At 53.5% G+C, this 14,821-nt stretch overlaps 1 protein-coding gene across 1 annotated transcript in view; it reads left to right on the plus strand.

Moving 5' to 3' along the window:
* RBM10 (RNA binding motif protein 10) overlaps positions 1-14,821 on the plus strand; it is a gene marked incomplete at its 5' end in the record, with an annotated part of 29,748 nt that overhangs the window by 10,670 nt on the left and 4,257 nt on the right. The window contains 10 exons of the mRNA XM_084258473.1: positions 3,140-3,323; positions 4,843-5,073; positions 6,936-7,005; positions 9,597-9,670; positions 11,013-11,099; positions 13,376-13,436; positions 13,571-13,747; positions 14,126-14,286; positions 14,455-14,552; positions 14,638-14,725. Coding sequence (XP_084114599.1) covers positions 3,140-3,323; positions 4,843-5,073; positions 6,936-7,005; positions 9,597-9,670; positions 11,013-11,099; positions 13,376-13,436; positions 13,571-13,747; positions 14,126-14,286; positions 14,455-14,552; positions 14,638-14,725 — 1,231 coding nt within the window. The remainder of the gene's footprint in view (positions 1-3,139; positions 3,324-4,842; positions 5,074-6,935; positions 7,006-9,596; positions 9,671-11,012; positions 11,100-13,375; positions 13,437-13,570; positions 13,748-14,125; positions 14,287-14,454; positions 14,553-14,637; positions 14,726-14,821) is intronic.

Below are 14,821 nucleotides of genomic sequence, written 5' to 3' on the forward strand. Positions count from 1 at the left end.
AAAACTGTTCACTCTTTGAACTTTCTGTAAATCTCAAATAAGTTTGAGTTCATCAAGATTAGGATTTTCTTTCAAGATCCACTTATTTATGCATACAAGGATGGGTCATAAGCCAGAGATGTGGGGGTGAGAGGATTCGCCAGAGACAGAGTGGGGAGCAGAACAGGCAGATCTACTGCTCAGGGAAGCAGCGGGAGAGGCAGGAGAGGTCTGCTGCACCTCGTGGGTCAGTGGGTCAGCCCCCTGGCCGGCTGAGGATGGAAATTGTGCTGCAATGGCTGGCCACAGATTGATAGCGCTGTCTTTAACCCCTGCACCACTGGGAGGCCCAAGGTTAGGAATTTTTGTACATCCAAATGTTAGGGGGAAAAGGATGTCCTAAAGCTAATTCCGTACAGGCTTTGTGGACTCCACCCCCACCCCAGGCCAAAGCCAAAGACACTGGGAACTCCAAATCCCATCACCACCAAAGGGAAGGTGGCTGGGACCTGAGGGTGGGGTTAAGCAGCCAGGTTGGTATAAAGCCAGACACGTGGGCTTTGGAGGGGGGTCCCCCATTTTGGCTCTCTGCCAGCTCGGAGCGTCCGGCCAGCTCGGAGAGTGCCTTTGGGTTTCCAGGTCGGCAGATTGGGTAGGACACATTAAAGACTTTATTTCCCTATTTTCTCCCTGAGTTGTACATTTTCCTTATTTCCTTTTCCCTTGTAAATAAACCTTTTATTAACCTTTTGTGTGCGCTTGTAGTGGAGTATTAATAAGTCCCTTTTAAGCGCGCAGGTGAGGACCCACAGCCAGCCAACCCGTTCAATATCGGGGCTGCCCTATAACACAAGGACACTATTACAGAGAGTGAGAAGAAAACCCATAGAATGGGAGAACATATTTGTGACTCATATATCTGATAAGGGATTAACACCCAGAATACATAAAGAACTCCGACAACAGGAAAAAAAAAATTCAAAGTTGGGCAAAAAACTTGAATAGCCATTTCTCCAAAGAAGATATACAAATTATATACATGAAAAGATGCAGAATAACAAGTATTGGTGAGAGAATATGGACAAATTGGAGCCTTTGTGCATTGCTGGTGGGAATGTAAAATGCTGCATTCACTGTAGAACAGTTTGTCAGTTCCTTAAAAAACAAAAGATAGGATTGTAGTATGATCCAGTAATTTAATTCCTAGGTATGTATCCAAAGCAAATGAAAGCAAGGCTCAAACAAGATACTTGTACACCATCCCCAGCATTATTCCCAGTAACCAAAACAACCAAGTAGGTAGAAAGGATTCAGGTGTCCAACAACTGAGTGGATAAACAAAATGGTATATGCAGTATGTGCATACATATTCTGCCATAAGGAGTGAAAATCTGGTACATTCTACATCAGGAATGAACCTTGGAAATACCATGCTCAGTGACATATAGACACAAAAGGACAAATGTGATTTAACTTACATGAGGTATCTGGAATAGACAAATTTAGAGACAGTAGAATAGAGGTTGCAGGGTGGATTGGGGAGTTAACATTTAATGGGTACAGAGCTTCACTTTGGGCTGGTGAAAACGTTCTGAAAATAAATAGTAATGATGAATTTAAATGTTTATTTTTAAAAGTGTCTATGCAGTGTAGTTTTAATTTTTATCTTTCATTCTAAGTAAGATTATCTTTTCGAAAATATAAGTTGTATTTCTCTTCTATGAATTCTGTTTCTTTCCTTTCCCATATTTTTTTCCCAGTTTATTGTTGGTCTTGACTTGGCTTACAATGGTTTTTGGTGTTTTTTTCTTTTTCCCCCCAGGCAGAAGTGGTTTATTTTTATATTGTTGAATTTAATGTTTTCTTCTATAGGTTCTGAATTTTGGTCATAGTTTTTTCATTTCAAATTGAATTGTGAAATTATCCCATGTTTTCTTCTTTTATGGTTTCATTTCTTCCGTTTAAATCTTTGATCCATTTCAAATGTATCCTGATTATATGTGTGAAGTACAATCATGAAGTCTTGCGCATGTCTAGATTTTTAACCTTTGGATGCAGTGATACTTGGGATCTTACTATTTTCTAAACAGTGCCTATCTGAACACACACAAGGTATTTATTTCTGCATATTAATTTTGTATACAGCATCTTTACTGATGTATGTTGTATTTGTAATGATTTTTCAGTTGATTTTCTTAAACTTTGTGCACATATCCTCATATCTACAGATAATGGTAATTTTACCTTCTCCTTTCCAGCTTTTAATCACTTTTCTTTGTTCCCTTGTGTGTCTTAGCTAGTATCCTCAGAATAATGTTCATAATGGTCAGTCTGGTGTCACTCCTGACCAGGATTGGGATCCTGCTATTAGTAACTCTATTGTTGTGTCTGTTTATTCTTGTTTTAAATAAACATGTGTGGGTTGCTTTTAGAGTACTTGAATCAAATTGCTCTCTTACCAAAAAATAATTATTGGGCACTGACTAAAGAACTAGGCACTGAGCTAAGTTTAGGGGAATAGGGTAGTGAGCCAAATAAGTATGATTTTAATTTCCCAGAATTCAACAATCTAGTTATTTTTTTAAATCATCCAAGAAATGCAACTTAAATCAACTTTGAGGTAATTATTGTACAGTTATTGCAGTAGGAGAAATTTTAACAAAACAGCTGCCAGCGCTAGCAAGGTGGATTGTGAGACAGAGGGGTGGAGTGGTACAGAACATGAGGCTGAGGGAGAGAGTCAGTAGGGGTCTGACCTGAAGGACCTTGCAGACCTTGTAGGACCTTGGTGAGCATTTTGGTGTTTTATCTTAGAATAAGAGATAGCCACTAATGGGAGCGATATGTTTGGGCTTGATTAGCTTGACTTCATTGAACATTCACCTTGAGATCTAGAGAATAAACTGGTGGAGGCCTGGGTAGAGGTGAGGAGGCCATGCCAGTGAAGGCACACAGGTGTGGACTGGAGAAGTGGGGGAGAGAAGAACCACCTTGAGTTAGATTTGAGAGAGCTGGAAGCTGAATTGCCCTGTGGGGAAAGGATTTCAGGATCCCTGCCCGGGGTGGGCCTGAGGACATCAAAGGAGTGGGTGTGTGGAGGTCACCCTTACTTCTTGTACCCTTCAGTGAAGACCCTCTAATTCCTCCTTTCTCCCCCCAGAGGTGGTCGCGGAGACAGAACTGGCCGCTATGGAGCCACGGACCGTTCACAGGATGATGGTGGGGAGAATCGCAGCCGAGACCATGACTACCGGGACATGGACTACCGTTCGTACCCCCGAGAGTATGGCAGCCAGGAAGGCAAGCATGACTATGACGACTCATCTGAGGAGCAGAGTGCAGAGGTGAGGACTGGGGAAGGCCTGGACAGGCTTCTGCAGGGCCTCTTTCTAGCTGCAGCACTGTGTGCAGGTACCTCTTGGCCCCCGTGCCTTTGGACTGTGCTCGGTGGCTTTGCCTCACCTGGAGGGTCTCTCCCCATTCCCCTTTCTGAGGACTCCTCTCCCAAGTTAGGTCTCCCTCACTTCCATATGCTTGGCTCTGTACTTCTGAGGGCCCCTGGCTACCACCTCTCTCCCTTCCTCCCTGTTATCCAGTTTGGATCCAGGGTTGTACTGCCTGCTCCCAGCTAACTGGGGCGCTTGAAGAGCCTTTTTCATGGGACCCGGCGTCTGGGGTTGGGAAAACAACTGGGAAATAGGATATCACCATGCAGAGCAGCTGTGGGAGGCCAACTGTAGGCATTCTGGTAGTGGTAGAGCTCTAGATGAAAGGAAAAGACTCCCTCGGGCCTCTCCTTTGAGCTCAGGGTAACCTATTCCATTTTGGAGAGTTAGCCCTGGCCTGATGGGTAAGGGAAGCATGATTCTCACCATCAGGGAGCACCCATTTGAAGGGAAGGAATAACATTACCTTAGGGGAACCCCAGTTTAGGGGGAGGGGGAAGGTCAGGGCCCTGGCCCAAGCAAGCAGATAACTCTCCTTTTCAGAGAGGTGGGAAGGTTATTGTAACTCCAGCCCTGGTGGAAGAGTGTGGTCCTTCAGTTACCCTCTGGGGAGGTGAATCCAGTGCAGAGACCGCCATGGTGGGCAGCCAGACTCCGCCAGGGTACTAAGTAGGCCCTGGGTAGATCCCTGGGGAAGAGAAGAAGTAGAGCACTGAGTTATCTGAACCCCTAAAGGAAGGAGGGACTGGACCCAGGCCTGGCCTTCTTAGTCCTAGAAGGATGGTTTGGGTACCACCCAAGAACCCAGCAACCATAATCTGTTAGGAGGGAGCCTAGTAGCGAGGGAGGATTGCCTAGGTAGATGATCAGGGACCAAAGGGTGGTGCTGTGGCTCTCGCACCTTCCTGTGTCCCTTTTTGGCTGGCTCTGGCCAAGATCTTAAGCTCTTCCTATACCAACAACTTGATTGAAGGACCCAGGCTCAGGTCCAGACAGGGGAAGTGATGTATAGCCTTCTGAGGCACAAGTAAAAAATGTGCTTACTATTGAGCTGACTGGGGGTGGGGGAGGAGAAACAGGGCAGGGTTTAGTGTGCCGAATCCAGACCCATCCTCCCAAGGGAGTTTAAGCAATGTCTGGTCACCTGCCTGTGTGAGTTCTCTCCCACGCCAATACTGCTGCCGGCTTCTCCCCCTCCCCACCCAGGCAGCCCCCCAAAGTGTCCAGTGGAGGATTTCCAGCCTCAGAACGGTTGCAGTCCACAGCCTACCCACTCTGCCTGCCCCGAACCTTTAGCCGGAGCCCGCCCACCCCTGGCTTTCAGAGCCTGCCTGCCTCAGAGAGCCAGCGGCCAGCCCCTAGGCCCACCCCAGACTGACTGCCCGTCTGGTGTCTCTCGTCTCATTCTGTCGGCCAGGATTCCTACGAGGCCTCCCCGGGCTCCGAGACTCAGCGTAGGCGGCGGCGGCGGCACAGGCACAGCCCCACCGGCCCGCCAGGCTTCCCCCGAGACGGCGACTATCGGGACCAGGACTATCGGACCGAGCAAGGGGAGGAGGAGGAGGAGGATGAGGAGGAGGAGGAGGAGGAGAAGGCCAGTAACATCGTCATGCTGAGGATGCTGCCACAGGCAGCCACTGAGGATGACGTACGTGCCCCCCATGGCCCCTGGCAGGCAGCAGAGCAGGAGGCCAGGCTGGGTCTCCTCAAGGGCCCTCAACTTCTCCCTCACCTTCTCCCTCACCCCCAACCTCAGCACATTTCATCCCTTCTCCCCACCAGCTCCTGTCCCCCAGCACTGATCTGTCCTTTTGCCAGGCCGCGTCGTCTCCTGGTCTAGAAGGGAAGAGTGTCTGGCAGACTAGCTGGACCAAGGGACTCAGTGGTGGGTGTGGGAGGGAGTAGAACATTCTTCCCGCACACGCCACTGCTCCATTGTGTATATGTTGATCAAGGGCCAGCTCACCAGGCCTCGTGCTTGGTATTGCCGGTGGCAGAGATGATGCAGAGACCCTGCAGCCCTGAGGGTGGGAAAGGTCCCCATGGGATTTTTTGAGGTTTCATTCTCATTCCTCCCACTCCACCTTCCTTTGTCAACAGCATCATATCTTGGCACTGGCCTGGAGACAGAGCCTAGGGTACCTTTTTGACTTTCTTCGATGCTGCTGACAGCCTCCCTGCCATTATTTGTTGAGACATTTCCTTCCATCTTCTCTCTATTCTCCTATGTTTCTTTCTCCTACACACCTCTAATGAGCCCTAGTAAAATGCCACAGGGGCCACTAAAATAGCATCCTCACCAGTCTCTCCCTGATTCTTATCCTTGTTGCTGTGTCCCCTTCCTGTGAATTTTCTGATTCTTAGCTCACCTCTAAAATCGGCCAGCTGCTTATTTTGTCACAGAATCTCCTCTCCTCTCCCCCCCTCCCCCGCCCCGTGTCTTTGAGAGCTTCTTAAGGCTGGCCCTCCTGTTCTGGTCAGGGTCATGTAGTAGCTGAGTGCTGGTAATTGTTGAGAATTTATCACAGGGTGGGCCATATGCCAGGTGTGGTTTGATCCTCACAGCTACCCTGCTGGAAGGTTCTCTTTTTTTCCATCCTGCTGATGAGGAAGCCACGCCCTCAGCTGTGAAGAGACTTGCCCCAGGCCCCAAGGCCAGTGAGTGGCAGAGTGGAACCACAGGGTTCACTTCTTGTTGTTTCCTGAACCCTCCCTTAACGTTTGCTGTCCTGATCTTTTAAATCTCCTCAAACAAGGGTGTGTCTGTCTGTCTGTCTGTGTTTGTTTAATCTTTCTCTAACCTGAAGAGGAAACTGCAGCCAAAGGCATTAGGACTCCTGCTGGAGAATGCCTGATAAAGGCTCCTAGTCTTCCTTCAGCAAGAGGCACCACAGGCCAAAGAGGCCCTGCCTCAGCTGGCCCAAATCCCAAGTGGCCTCTGCAGCCTCCCTCTGGTTTACTTCATCCAGGAAGCTTTCCAAACCCCATGACTATGCCTTTTTGTTTCTGCCCCAAGTTACTGTTCCACTCATAGTCTGGGGAACATGGTTGGGATTTCCCCAGACTCTATTCCTTCCCAATTTGCTGTTTTATCTCGTGTGTTTCTCTTGATGCGAGGTGGAGGGCAGTCCTCTTGTGAAGGGCAGGAATGGCATCCCAGCTTTCCTTGCTTTGTGAGTGCCCTGAGCCTGTTGTCAGACCCTCCCTGCCCATCATTCTCCAGTTGCTGGCCTGCTTGCTTTCTTATTGTTCTCTGCCCCTGATGGTCATCACACTGCCACACTTCACCCTGCACTGTGCCCCTTTTTTCCTTTGACTCACTCTCTGCAAGTCTGGGGCCGAAAGCTGAGCCTGGGAATAGGTGTGGGTCTGGGGCTGTGGTCACTCGGTGGGGAAGCCCTGAGAGGGAGAGGAGACCATGTGCACGGTCCTTGGAGGCCTCCAGCTGGCCAGAGATACCCAGCTGTCCCCTTGTGCTGAGCCTGCCCCAATCTGTATCTCCCCGTACAGATCCGTGGCCAGCTGCAGTCCCATGGTGTCCAAGCCCGGGAAGTCCGGCTGATGCGGAACAAATCCTCAGGTGAGCTTTTGTTCCAATGCCCTCCCCTTCTGCTGGCCAGTCTCAGCCTTCGAGTCTCCCTCCTGCCTCTGCCTTCCCCATCACCCTCCCCACCCTGCCTTCCGGCCACAGCTGGGAATGGGCAGCTTGGGGGTGCCCTCTCTTCTCTTGCCCTCATCCCACTCCTCACAGTTCCAGCCAACAGCCTGGGGCTATTGGGGAGGGGGTGCAGTGATGAGCTGAGCACTCTCCGGGGACAGGCCCAGGGCCAGGCTCTGGGGAACCCTCCTCTCTGAGACTCTTAAATATCTGAGATGGTAAACTCTTCCCCGCCCCCCCCCCAAATATACTCCCTTCCCTCTCCTCCTCCTTCCCCTGCCCCTTGTTCTCCCCTACATTTTTCTGGTACCAGCCTCTGTCCAGAAAGTTGGTCTGACATGGCCCTACCCATGTGTCCCAAGAGGGGAGGCAGGGAATGGCTCTCCTCCAAGGGCAAGGCCTGAGAAACAGCCAGGATTTCTGGCCTCGCTTATTCCCTCCCTCCCTCTTGCAGGCTGCTGGGAACAGGCCTGAGGTTAGCAGGGGGGTGGTGGGGGGAGTTGTCTCTGCAGGATCTCTCACCCAGGCTCCCCAAGGCAGGCACAGTGGGGCCTCACTCTGCCTGGGTTTCTCTCTCCATCTCTCATTCTCCTCCCTCCACATTTCTCTCTTTTTCTCCCTCCCTTTCCTTCCTTCCCTCCCTCTCCCTCTCCCTCTCCCTCTCCCTCTCCCTCTCCCTCTCCCTCTCCCTCTCCCTCTCCCTCTCCCTCTCCCTCTCCCTCTCCCTCTCCCTCTCCCTCTCCCTCTCCCTCTCCCTCTCCCTCTCCCTCTCCCTCTCCCTCTCCCTCTCCCTCTCCCTCTCCCTCTCCCTCTCCCTCTCCCTCTCCCTCTCCCTCTCCCTCTCCCTCTCCCTCTCCCTCTCCCTCTCCCTCTCCCTCTCCCTCTCCCTCTCCCTCTCCCTCTCCCTCTCCCTCTCCCTCTCCCTCTCCCTCTCCCTCTCCCTCTCCCTCTCCCTCTCCCTCTCCCTCTCCCTCTCCCTCTCCCTCTCCCTCTCCCTCTCCCTCTCCCTCTCCCTCTCCCTCTCCCTCTCCCTCTCCCTCTCCCTCTCCCTCTCCCTCTCCCTCTCCCTCTCCCTCTCCCTCTCCCTCTCCCTCTCCCTCTCCCTCTCCCTCTCCCTCTCCCTCTCCCTCTCCCTCTCCCTCTCCCTCTCCCTCTCCCTCTCCCTCTCCCTCTCCCTCTCCCTCTCCCTCTCCCTCTCCCTCTCCCTCTCCCTCTCCCTCTCCCTCTCCCTCTCCCTCTCCCTCTCCCTCTCCCTCTCCCTCTCCCTCTCCCTCTCCCTCTCCCTCTCCCTCTCCCTCTCCCTCTCCCTCTCCCTCTCCCTCTCCCTCTCCCTCTCCCTCTCCCTCTCCCTCTCCCTCTCCCTCTCCCTCTCCCTCTCCCTCTCCCTCTCCCTCTCCCTCTCCCTCTCCCTCTCCCTTCTTTTCTTTCAGTTCCATCCTCCTGTGCATCCTAATGGTTATTCTTTTGGAGACCAAGCATGCCCCCTCCCCCAAGCCCCACCACATCTAAACCCTCCCTGTGTGTATACCACCAAAGGAGGAGATGCTTTCTTATGGCCTCACCTTGGGTCCCTTTGCCAGCCCCGGTCAGGCCCTGAGTCTCTTGGTAGTATGTAGGTCTTGTGTGCTTCACCTCAGCTAAACCACATACTGACTGATTCTGGGTCTCTCTCCCAGAGGTGGTGTCCCAGGTACAGCCCTCTGTAACCTGAGCAGTTCTCCTAGGCACCCACTGATTTTTTTTATTTTTTATTTTTTTATACTCTTAAGGTCCCCCTGGCTGATCCCAATTCCCATTCTCCTTCTATCTCAGAGATCCTAGACTGTAGGTGACTATAATCTCTCCCCAGCTTGACCCCCAAAGTGGCTCCCTGGTAAAGCTCACCTCTCCTGTTCTATAGTAAGGAGACTGAGGTGACATTATGTCCCTAAAACCCTCCCTTCTCCCCCACCAGTTCCTGATGGATCTGGAGCTTTCCTAGGCTCATAGAATAGCCTGACCCAGCTTCTCCTTTGCTCCTGTTACAGGGCCCCTCCAGCACCTCTGGCCTTGTGCTGGGTTCTGCCCTTCACTTTTTTATTCTGGTCCATGTGGGGGCAGCAGCCTGCCCATCTGCCCTCCTTCTCTGGAGACAGACCTCTACTTCTGCCCTTTCCCTCCCAGCTTCTTCTCTCCATCTCTCACCCCAGACTGGCCAGGCAGTTCTGCCTGAGCCCCATCTCGCTCTATCTTCCCGGCTGGTGTGTGTGTATCTCCTCCTTGCCTCCCCCCCGCCTCTCCGGTTCTGACTTCCTCCCTTCCCCTTCCCTCTTTCTTGCCCTCCAGGCCATCTACCTTGCCTCCCACTCCCTAGTCTCTCTCTTATTTCTTCTCTCTCTCCCTTCTTCCTCTCTCCTCTCCCCCCTTCCCTTTCTGCCCCCTGGTCCTCTCCCCTCGGGTCCCGCCCCCGGGAACACCGTGTGTCCAAAGCTGTTGACTAACCCACTGCGTCTGTATCTGAATGCTGTCTCCAGGTCAGAGCCGGGGCTTCGCCTTCGTCGAGTTTAGTCACTTGCAGGACGCTACACGATGGATGGAAGCCAATCAGGTTGCTTTGCCGCACTTGAACCCCCCCCCAAAACAAATACTACTTTGTAATCGAGCGCTCCCATCGCCTGATTCTTATGGACACAGTTCCCTGCCCTGTGTCCCATCCCCCAACCCTCTCTCTCCCCTTGCTGACCCTCACTATCTCCTCTTCCCATCTCTCGCTACCTACTGGGCTTCCCGCTACCCACCGGGCTTCCGGTCAAGAGCCCACACTCACTGCCCATCCTTTCCTGCCGCAAGGCACTAGCTCTGTCCCTCCACCTCTCCCTGCTGAACTTTCAGAAAAAGGGCTGCCAGAGGGGGTGGGCTATTCTTCTAGGTTCCCACTCCCAGGGGGCTGCCCTGCTCTGGGTCGACCAGAGCCAGGACATCAGGCACCACTGGATATCTAGCCGCTGGGCACTTTAGCTGTTGGTACATTAACTAGCAGGCCCCTTTTTGCCAGCTCCCTGCATGTGAGTTTGACCCTTTGATTTCCATGAGAGAGGCCGCCACTGGTCTGTTGATCTAAGTACTGGTCAAGTGTGGTAGTTCCATTCACCTGGACTGACTTGTGTTGTCCCATGCCTCCCACTGCGCCTCCTCCCGCAGTAATCACTGCTCCCTCTCTCCTGCCCCAAGTTTGGGGCAGCCCTGCCTTCTCAGCAAGGAGCCATTCAGGGAAGGGAAGGGAGCCTGCTCCCTCAGCCCAGCCTGCTGGTGTGGTGTGGGACACTGACGGAGAGCCTGGGGGGCAGGGGCAGATCTGGTGGCAGGGGGCTCAGCAGGGGTGGCCCTGAGGCCATCTCTGCCCGTTCTTAGGTTCATAGGCTAGTGCTGTAGGCCCAGGACCCAGCCAGCCTCGGAAGACAGCCTCACAGCAGGAACTTCCAGCTTTTACATATGGCTCTTTCTTCTTCCCCTTCTCCAGCACTAGCGCTCGTGCGCTCTGCTCTCTCTCTTTTTCTCTCCCCTCCTCTCCCTCCCTACCCTTCCCCTCTCACCCGCAGTGTAGCCTGTGTAGTGCTGGCCCTGGGTGTGGCCTGGCAGTGACAGGGCTGAGTGGGGGGGTTTCTCCCACTGTCCGGCAAGCGTCGGCCAGCCGAGCACTGTGTGCCTGGTGGCGTGTGTTCACGTGTGCGTGCGCGTGCCCGGAAAGGCAGCAAACAGCTGTGCCCAAGGGCTGTGGCGCCTTCCCTCCCTCCTTCCCTTCCTTCTTCCCTCGTCCGTTCTCCGACCTCCCTCCGCTCCCTGTCCCTCATCCATCCAGCTGAAGGGCTCGCTCACTCTCTTCTCCTGTGCTGAGACGGTGCGTGGGGCACTGCTGCCTGGGCCTCACTGCAGTCTGCTTTTTCCCACAGCACTCCCTCAACATCCTGGGCCAGAAGGTCTCCATGCACTACAGTGACCCCAAGCCCAAGATCAATGAGGACTGGCTGTGTAACAAGGTACAGGGGCGGTGGGCGGCAGTTGCCATGGATAGAGGCACCAACCGCAGTGGTGGCAACATCTCTATTTCCCTGGGTGCTCTGAGGTGGCCTGGCATTGAGGACCGGCTCGGCTCAAGTAGCCTCTGTTCCTTGCCACCCACCCCTCAGCGTGTACTGAGCTTCACGCGGTGCCAGGCTCTGCCTTTATGAAGAACTATCTTGCCCAAAGTCCCAGGAAAGTTTCAACAAATACTTACCTAAATGACTGGTGACTGTGGAGACAAAACGTGGTGGGTGAAGTGTGGACTTCAGGTAGTTCTTGTCTCAGGACTGTCCACCTGTGTCCATACAGGTGTTTCTTTCAACAAACCTGCCCCTTTCAAATGCAGCTCTTTCTGCCTGTGTCTATGCAGGTGCTTTCTTCTCCCTTTTCTCTTTTTTTCCTAATAAACCTGCCCTTCTAAGTGCAAACACACGCATGCACGCATACACAAACACACACACACACAGTCTTCAGAGCCAGTTGGCTACAGCGAGACTCCTAGATCTGCCTTGATTTTGGTCAAACTTCTGAAGCTCTCTTAAGCTCCCTGTCCCCATCTTTGACATTCGAATACTAATGATACCTCTCCCCAAGAGGGTTGGGAGAATTAAAACACAGCAGAGGGAGTGCTGTGTTGACGAGAGGGTAACACTCTGAACAACACCCGACCCAGAGTTAGTTACATGTCAGCTGTTACCCTAAAGGAGGAAAGAGCTGGGTGTTCTGAGTACCTGAGTCAGGCAACCCAGCTACTCTTGACAAAGTCACGTCCGCCTGAGACCGAGGGAACAAGGTTCGGCAATTGTATTTCCTAAGAGGAAGCTGAGGCTCAAGGAGGGAGAACCCCAGGGAGGCTTGAGCTGAGACTTTCTGCTAATCATAGGGGTAGGTCTACCCAGGAACTAGCTTCGTCAGCAGCCCCGTTACAGCCTTGTGACCCCCACAGCCCCCCACTCAGCTGGCTGCCCGTCCTGACCCCTGGGGGGCCAAGAGCTTGCAGAGGTTCTCACCCACAAAGAGCTCTGCCTAGGAAATGGCATAGCGTCTGTTTGCGTTACAGAAACGGTGATGCTAGAGGGCAGGTTCCAGTGTCTAGGGAATTGGGCATAAAGTGACAGGGACTACATCCTGCTTACATTTTCATTTTCATGTACTTCTTGAAACCAGGGCATTCGCTTATTTTCTTTTACCCCCCATATCTTGTCGCTCTTCAGGTCTTGTCACTTCCATCACAGAAATGCCACCTTCCCTCCCTTACCATTCCTGTTGCTCAGGCCAGTCCTTACCCCCTTATCTAAACAGTCACTGGATCCCTCTTTGGTATGTTGACCTCCTGCCTCTTTGCCCTGCCCCTCCATTCGTAACATTCCTCAAAACCACCTCTGACCATGTTCCTCCACTGCTGAAAACCTCTTACTACTCCGAGCCCAAGAATGATGATACTCCAGTGGCATCTTCCCTGTCCAGCCTCTTGCTTTTACGCCTCCGCTCAGCCTTCTACACCAACTGGAAATCTCCTGTTCCCTTTGCTAGTATTTGCTTCCCAGCCAACCTAAACTGCTGGGCCTCCCGGATCAAACATCCCTGCTCACTGCCCCCAGCCGAGTGAGCCAAGCCCCTCTTGGCCCTTTCTCCTCTCTTGGTGACCACTCCACAGACTGACTAGTTCTCACTGCTGCATCTGCTCCCCGTTGTCAGGCTGTGAGGGCAGTGCGGCAGGGCCTGGCATAGAAACAGTGCTCAGAGAAAGATGTGGTAGAGGGGGGGGGGGAGGTTTCAGGAGGCTGGAATACCCAAGGTAGAGTCTCAATAGCTACAGGTTCCAACCGAGTCCTCAAGATGAAGGATGGGTAGGGAACTACTGTGAGTAGCCACAGGGGCTACTAGCTTCCAGCGATAGAAGCATTGGTTTCTGAAGAGAAGCACTTTCTGGAAGGAAGAACCTACTAAAGAGATGTGGGCTTAGGAGTCCTGACAGTTGGTACTTCAGAGGAGGCAGCAGTTATAGAGGGGCATTGGAGGGGGTCCTAGGGGGGTTGTTGGCACTGGGAACACGTTGAAACCATATAAAGGGAAGATATACAGTACTGAGGATGACAGCCAGGATCCCAGAACCCCCTGCCACCCCTGACCCTGGAACCTTCCTACTTGGGGCATTGTGGGGTTCCTGAGGGATCTTTAGATCCAAGTTTGGAGGGTGAAATAGAGAGCCCCCACCCCACCCCCTGACGGCCTGGCCTGTGCCTCACAGTGTGGAGTCCAGAACTTCAAACGCCGTGAGAAGTGCTTCAAATGTGGTGTGCCCAAGTCAGGTGAGGCCCTCCTACTTCTCCTCTCCTTGGGATGCTGGTGGGAGAAGGGTGAGGGGCCAGTGCTTAGGGAGGAGGGTGACCAGCCTTGGCACCTTCTCCTTTTGTCATCACATTATCTCTCTTACCCCTGACAGAGGCAGAGCAGAAGCTGCCCCTGGGTACAAGGCTGGATCAGCAAACGCTGCCACTGAGTGGACGAGAACTAAGCCAGGGCCTGCTTCCCCTGCCACAGCCCTATCAGGCCCAGGGAGTGCTGGCCTCCCAAGCCTTGTCCCAGGGCTCGGAGCCAAGCTCGGAGAATGCCAACGACAGTGAGTCAATTGTTCCTTCCTTCCTCCCTGCCCTACGGTGTCTGGGCTGGACTCTAAGGCCAGAGAGATGGTGGTGATCAGGACTTAGTCCTCCCAGGGGTCTGCGCCTGGTGGGGGGACAGACTTGTGATGCAGGGAGAGCAGGGGAGGAGCATTGCCCGACTCGACTTTGGGGATGTGTTGGGAAGGTTTTCGGCAGGTGAGCGACTGAGCTGGGACTTGGACTGACAAGCAGAGTTAATCCAGGAGGAAGAGGTGAGAGGAAGCAGCAGGTGCAAAGACATGGAGGCCAGAGGAGAGGGAGCAGTGGAGAGCCACCAGAGGGTGGGGCTGGAGCAGAATGTCGGGTGCCCCCTAATGCTGGGCCCCTTCCCACAGCCATCATTTTGCGCAACCTGAACCCACATAGCACCATGGACTCCATCCTGGGGGCCTTGGCACCCTACGCGGTGCTGTCCTCCTCCAATGTACGTGTCATCAAGGACAAGCAAACCCAGCTGAACCGTGGCTTCGCCTTCATCCAGCTCTCCACCATCGTGGTGAGGGCGGCACAGGGGGGGGGCCGGGCAGCCGGGGTCCCGGCCCCCGGGGGAGGGAGGAGGGACACCGACACCAACCCCTCATCGCGGCCCCACTCCTGGAAATGGGGCAATGAAGCCGGGGGCCTCCCCGGGCCTGACCCTTTTGCCCCTGCCTCTCCTCCCCAGGAGGCAGCCCAGCTGCTGCAGATCCTGCAGGCCCTACACCCACCGCTAACCATCGATGGCAAGACCATCAACGTTGAGTTTGCCAAGGGTTCTAAGAGGTCAGAGCCCTACCTGTGCCCTTTCCCGGCATCCCCCCACCTCAGGGCCTCCCACCTCACTTTCTGTCTCTGACATCCTCCTCAGGGACATGGCCTCCAATGAAGGCAGTCGCATCAACGCTGCCTCTGTTGCCAGCACTGCCATTGCTGCAGCCCAGTGGGCCATCTCACAGGTACTCAGACTCCCCTCTACCCCTGGCATCCCGAAATCTGGGCTGCCTCGACCATCCATACCCTCTCTGTAAACAGAAGGGCTGGCTTGCGGTTTT

The sequence above is a fragment of the Talpa europaea genome, assembly GCF_964194135.1.
Source record: "Talpa europaea genome assembly, chromosome: X".
Lineage (NCBI taxonomy): Eukaryota > Metazoa > Chordata > Mammalia > Eulipotyphla > Talpidae > Talpa > Talpa europaea.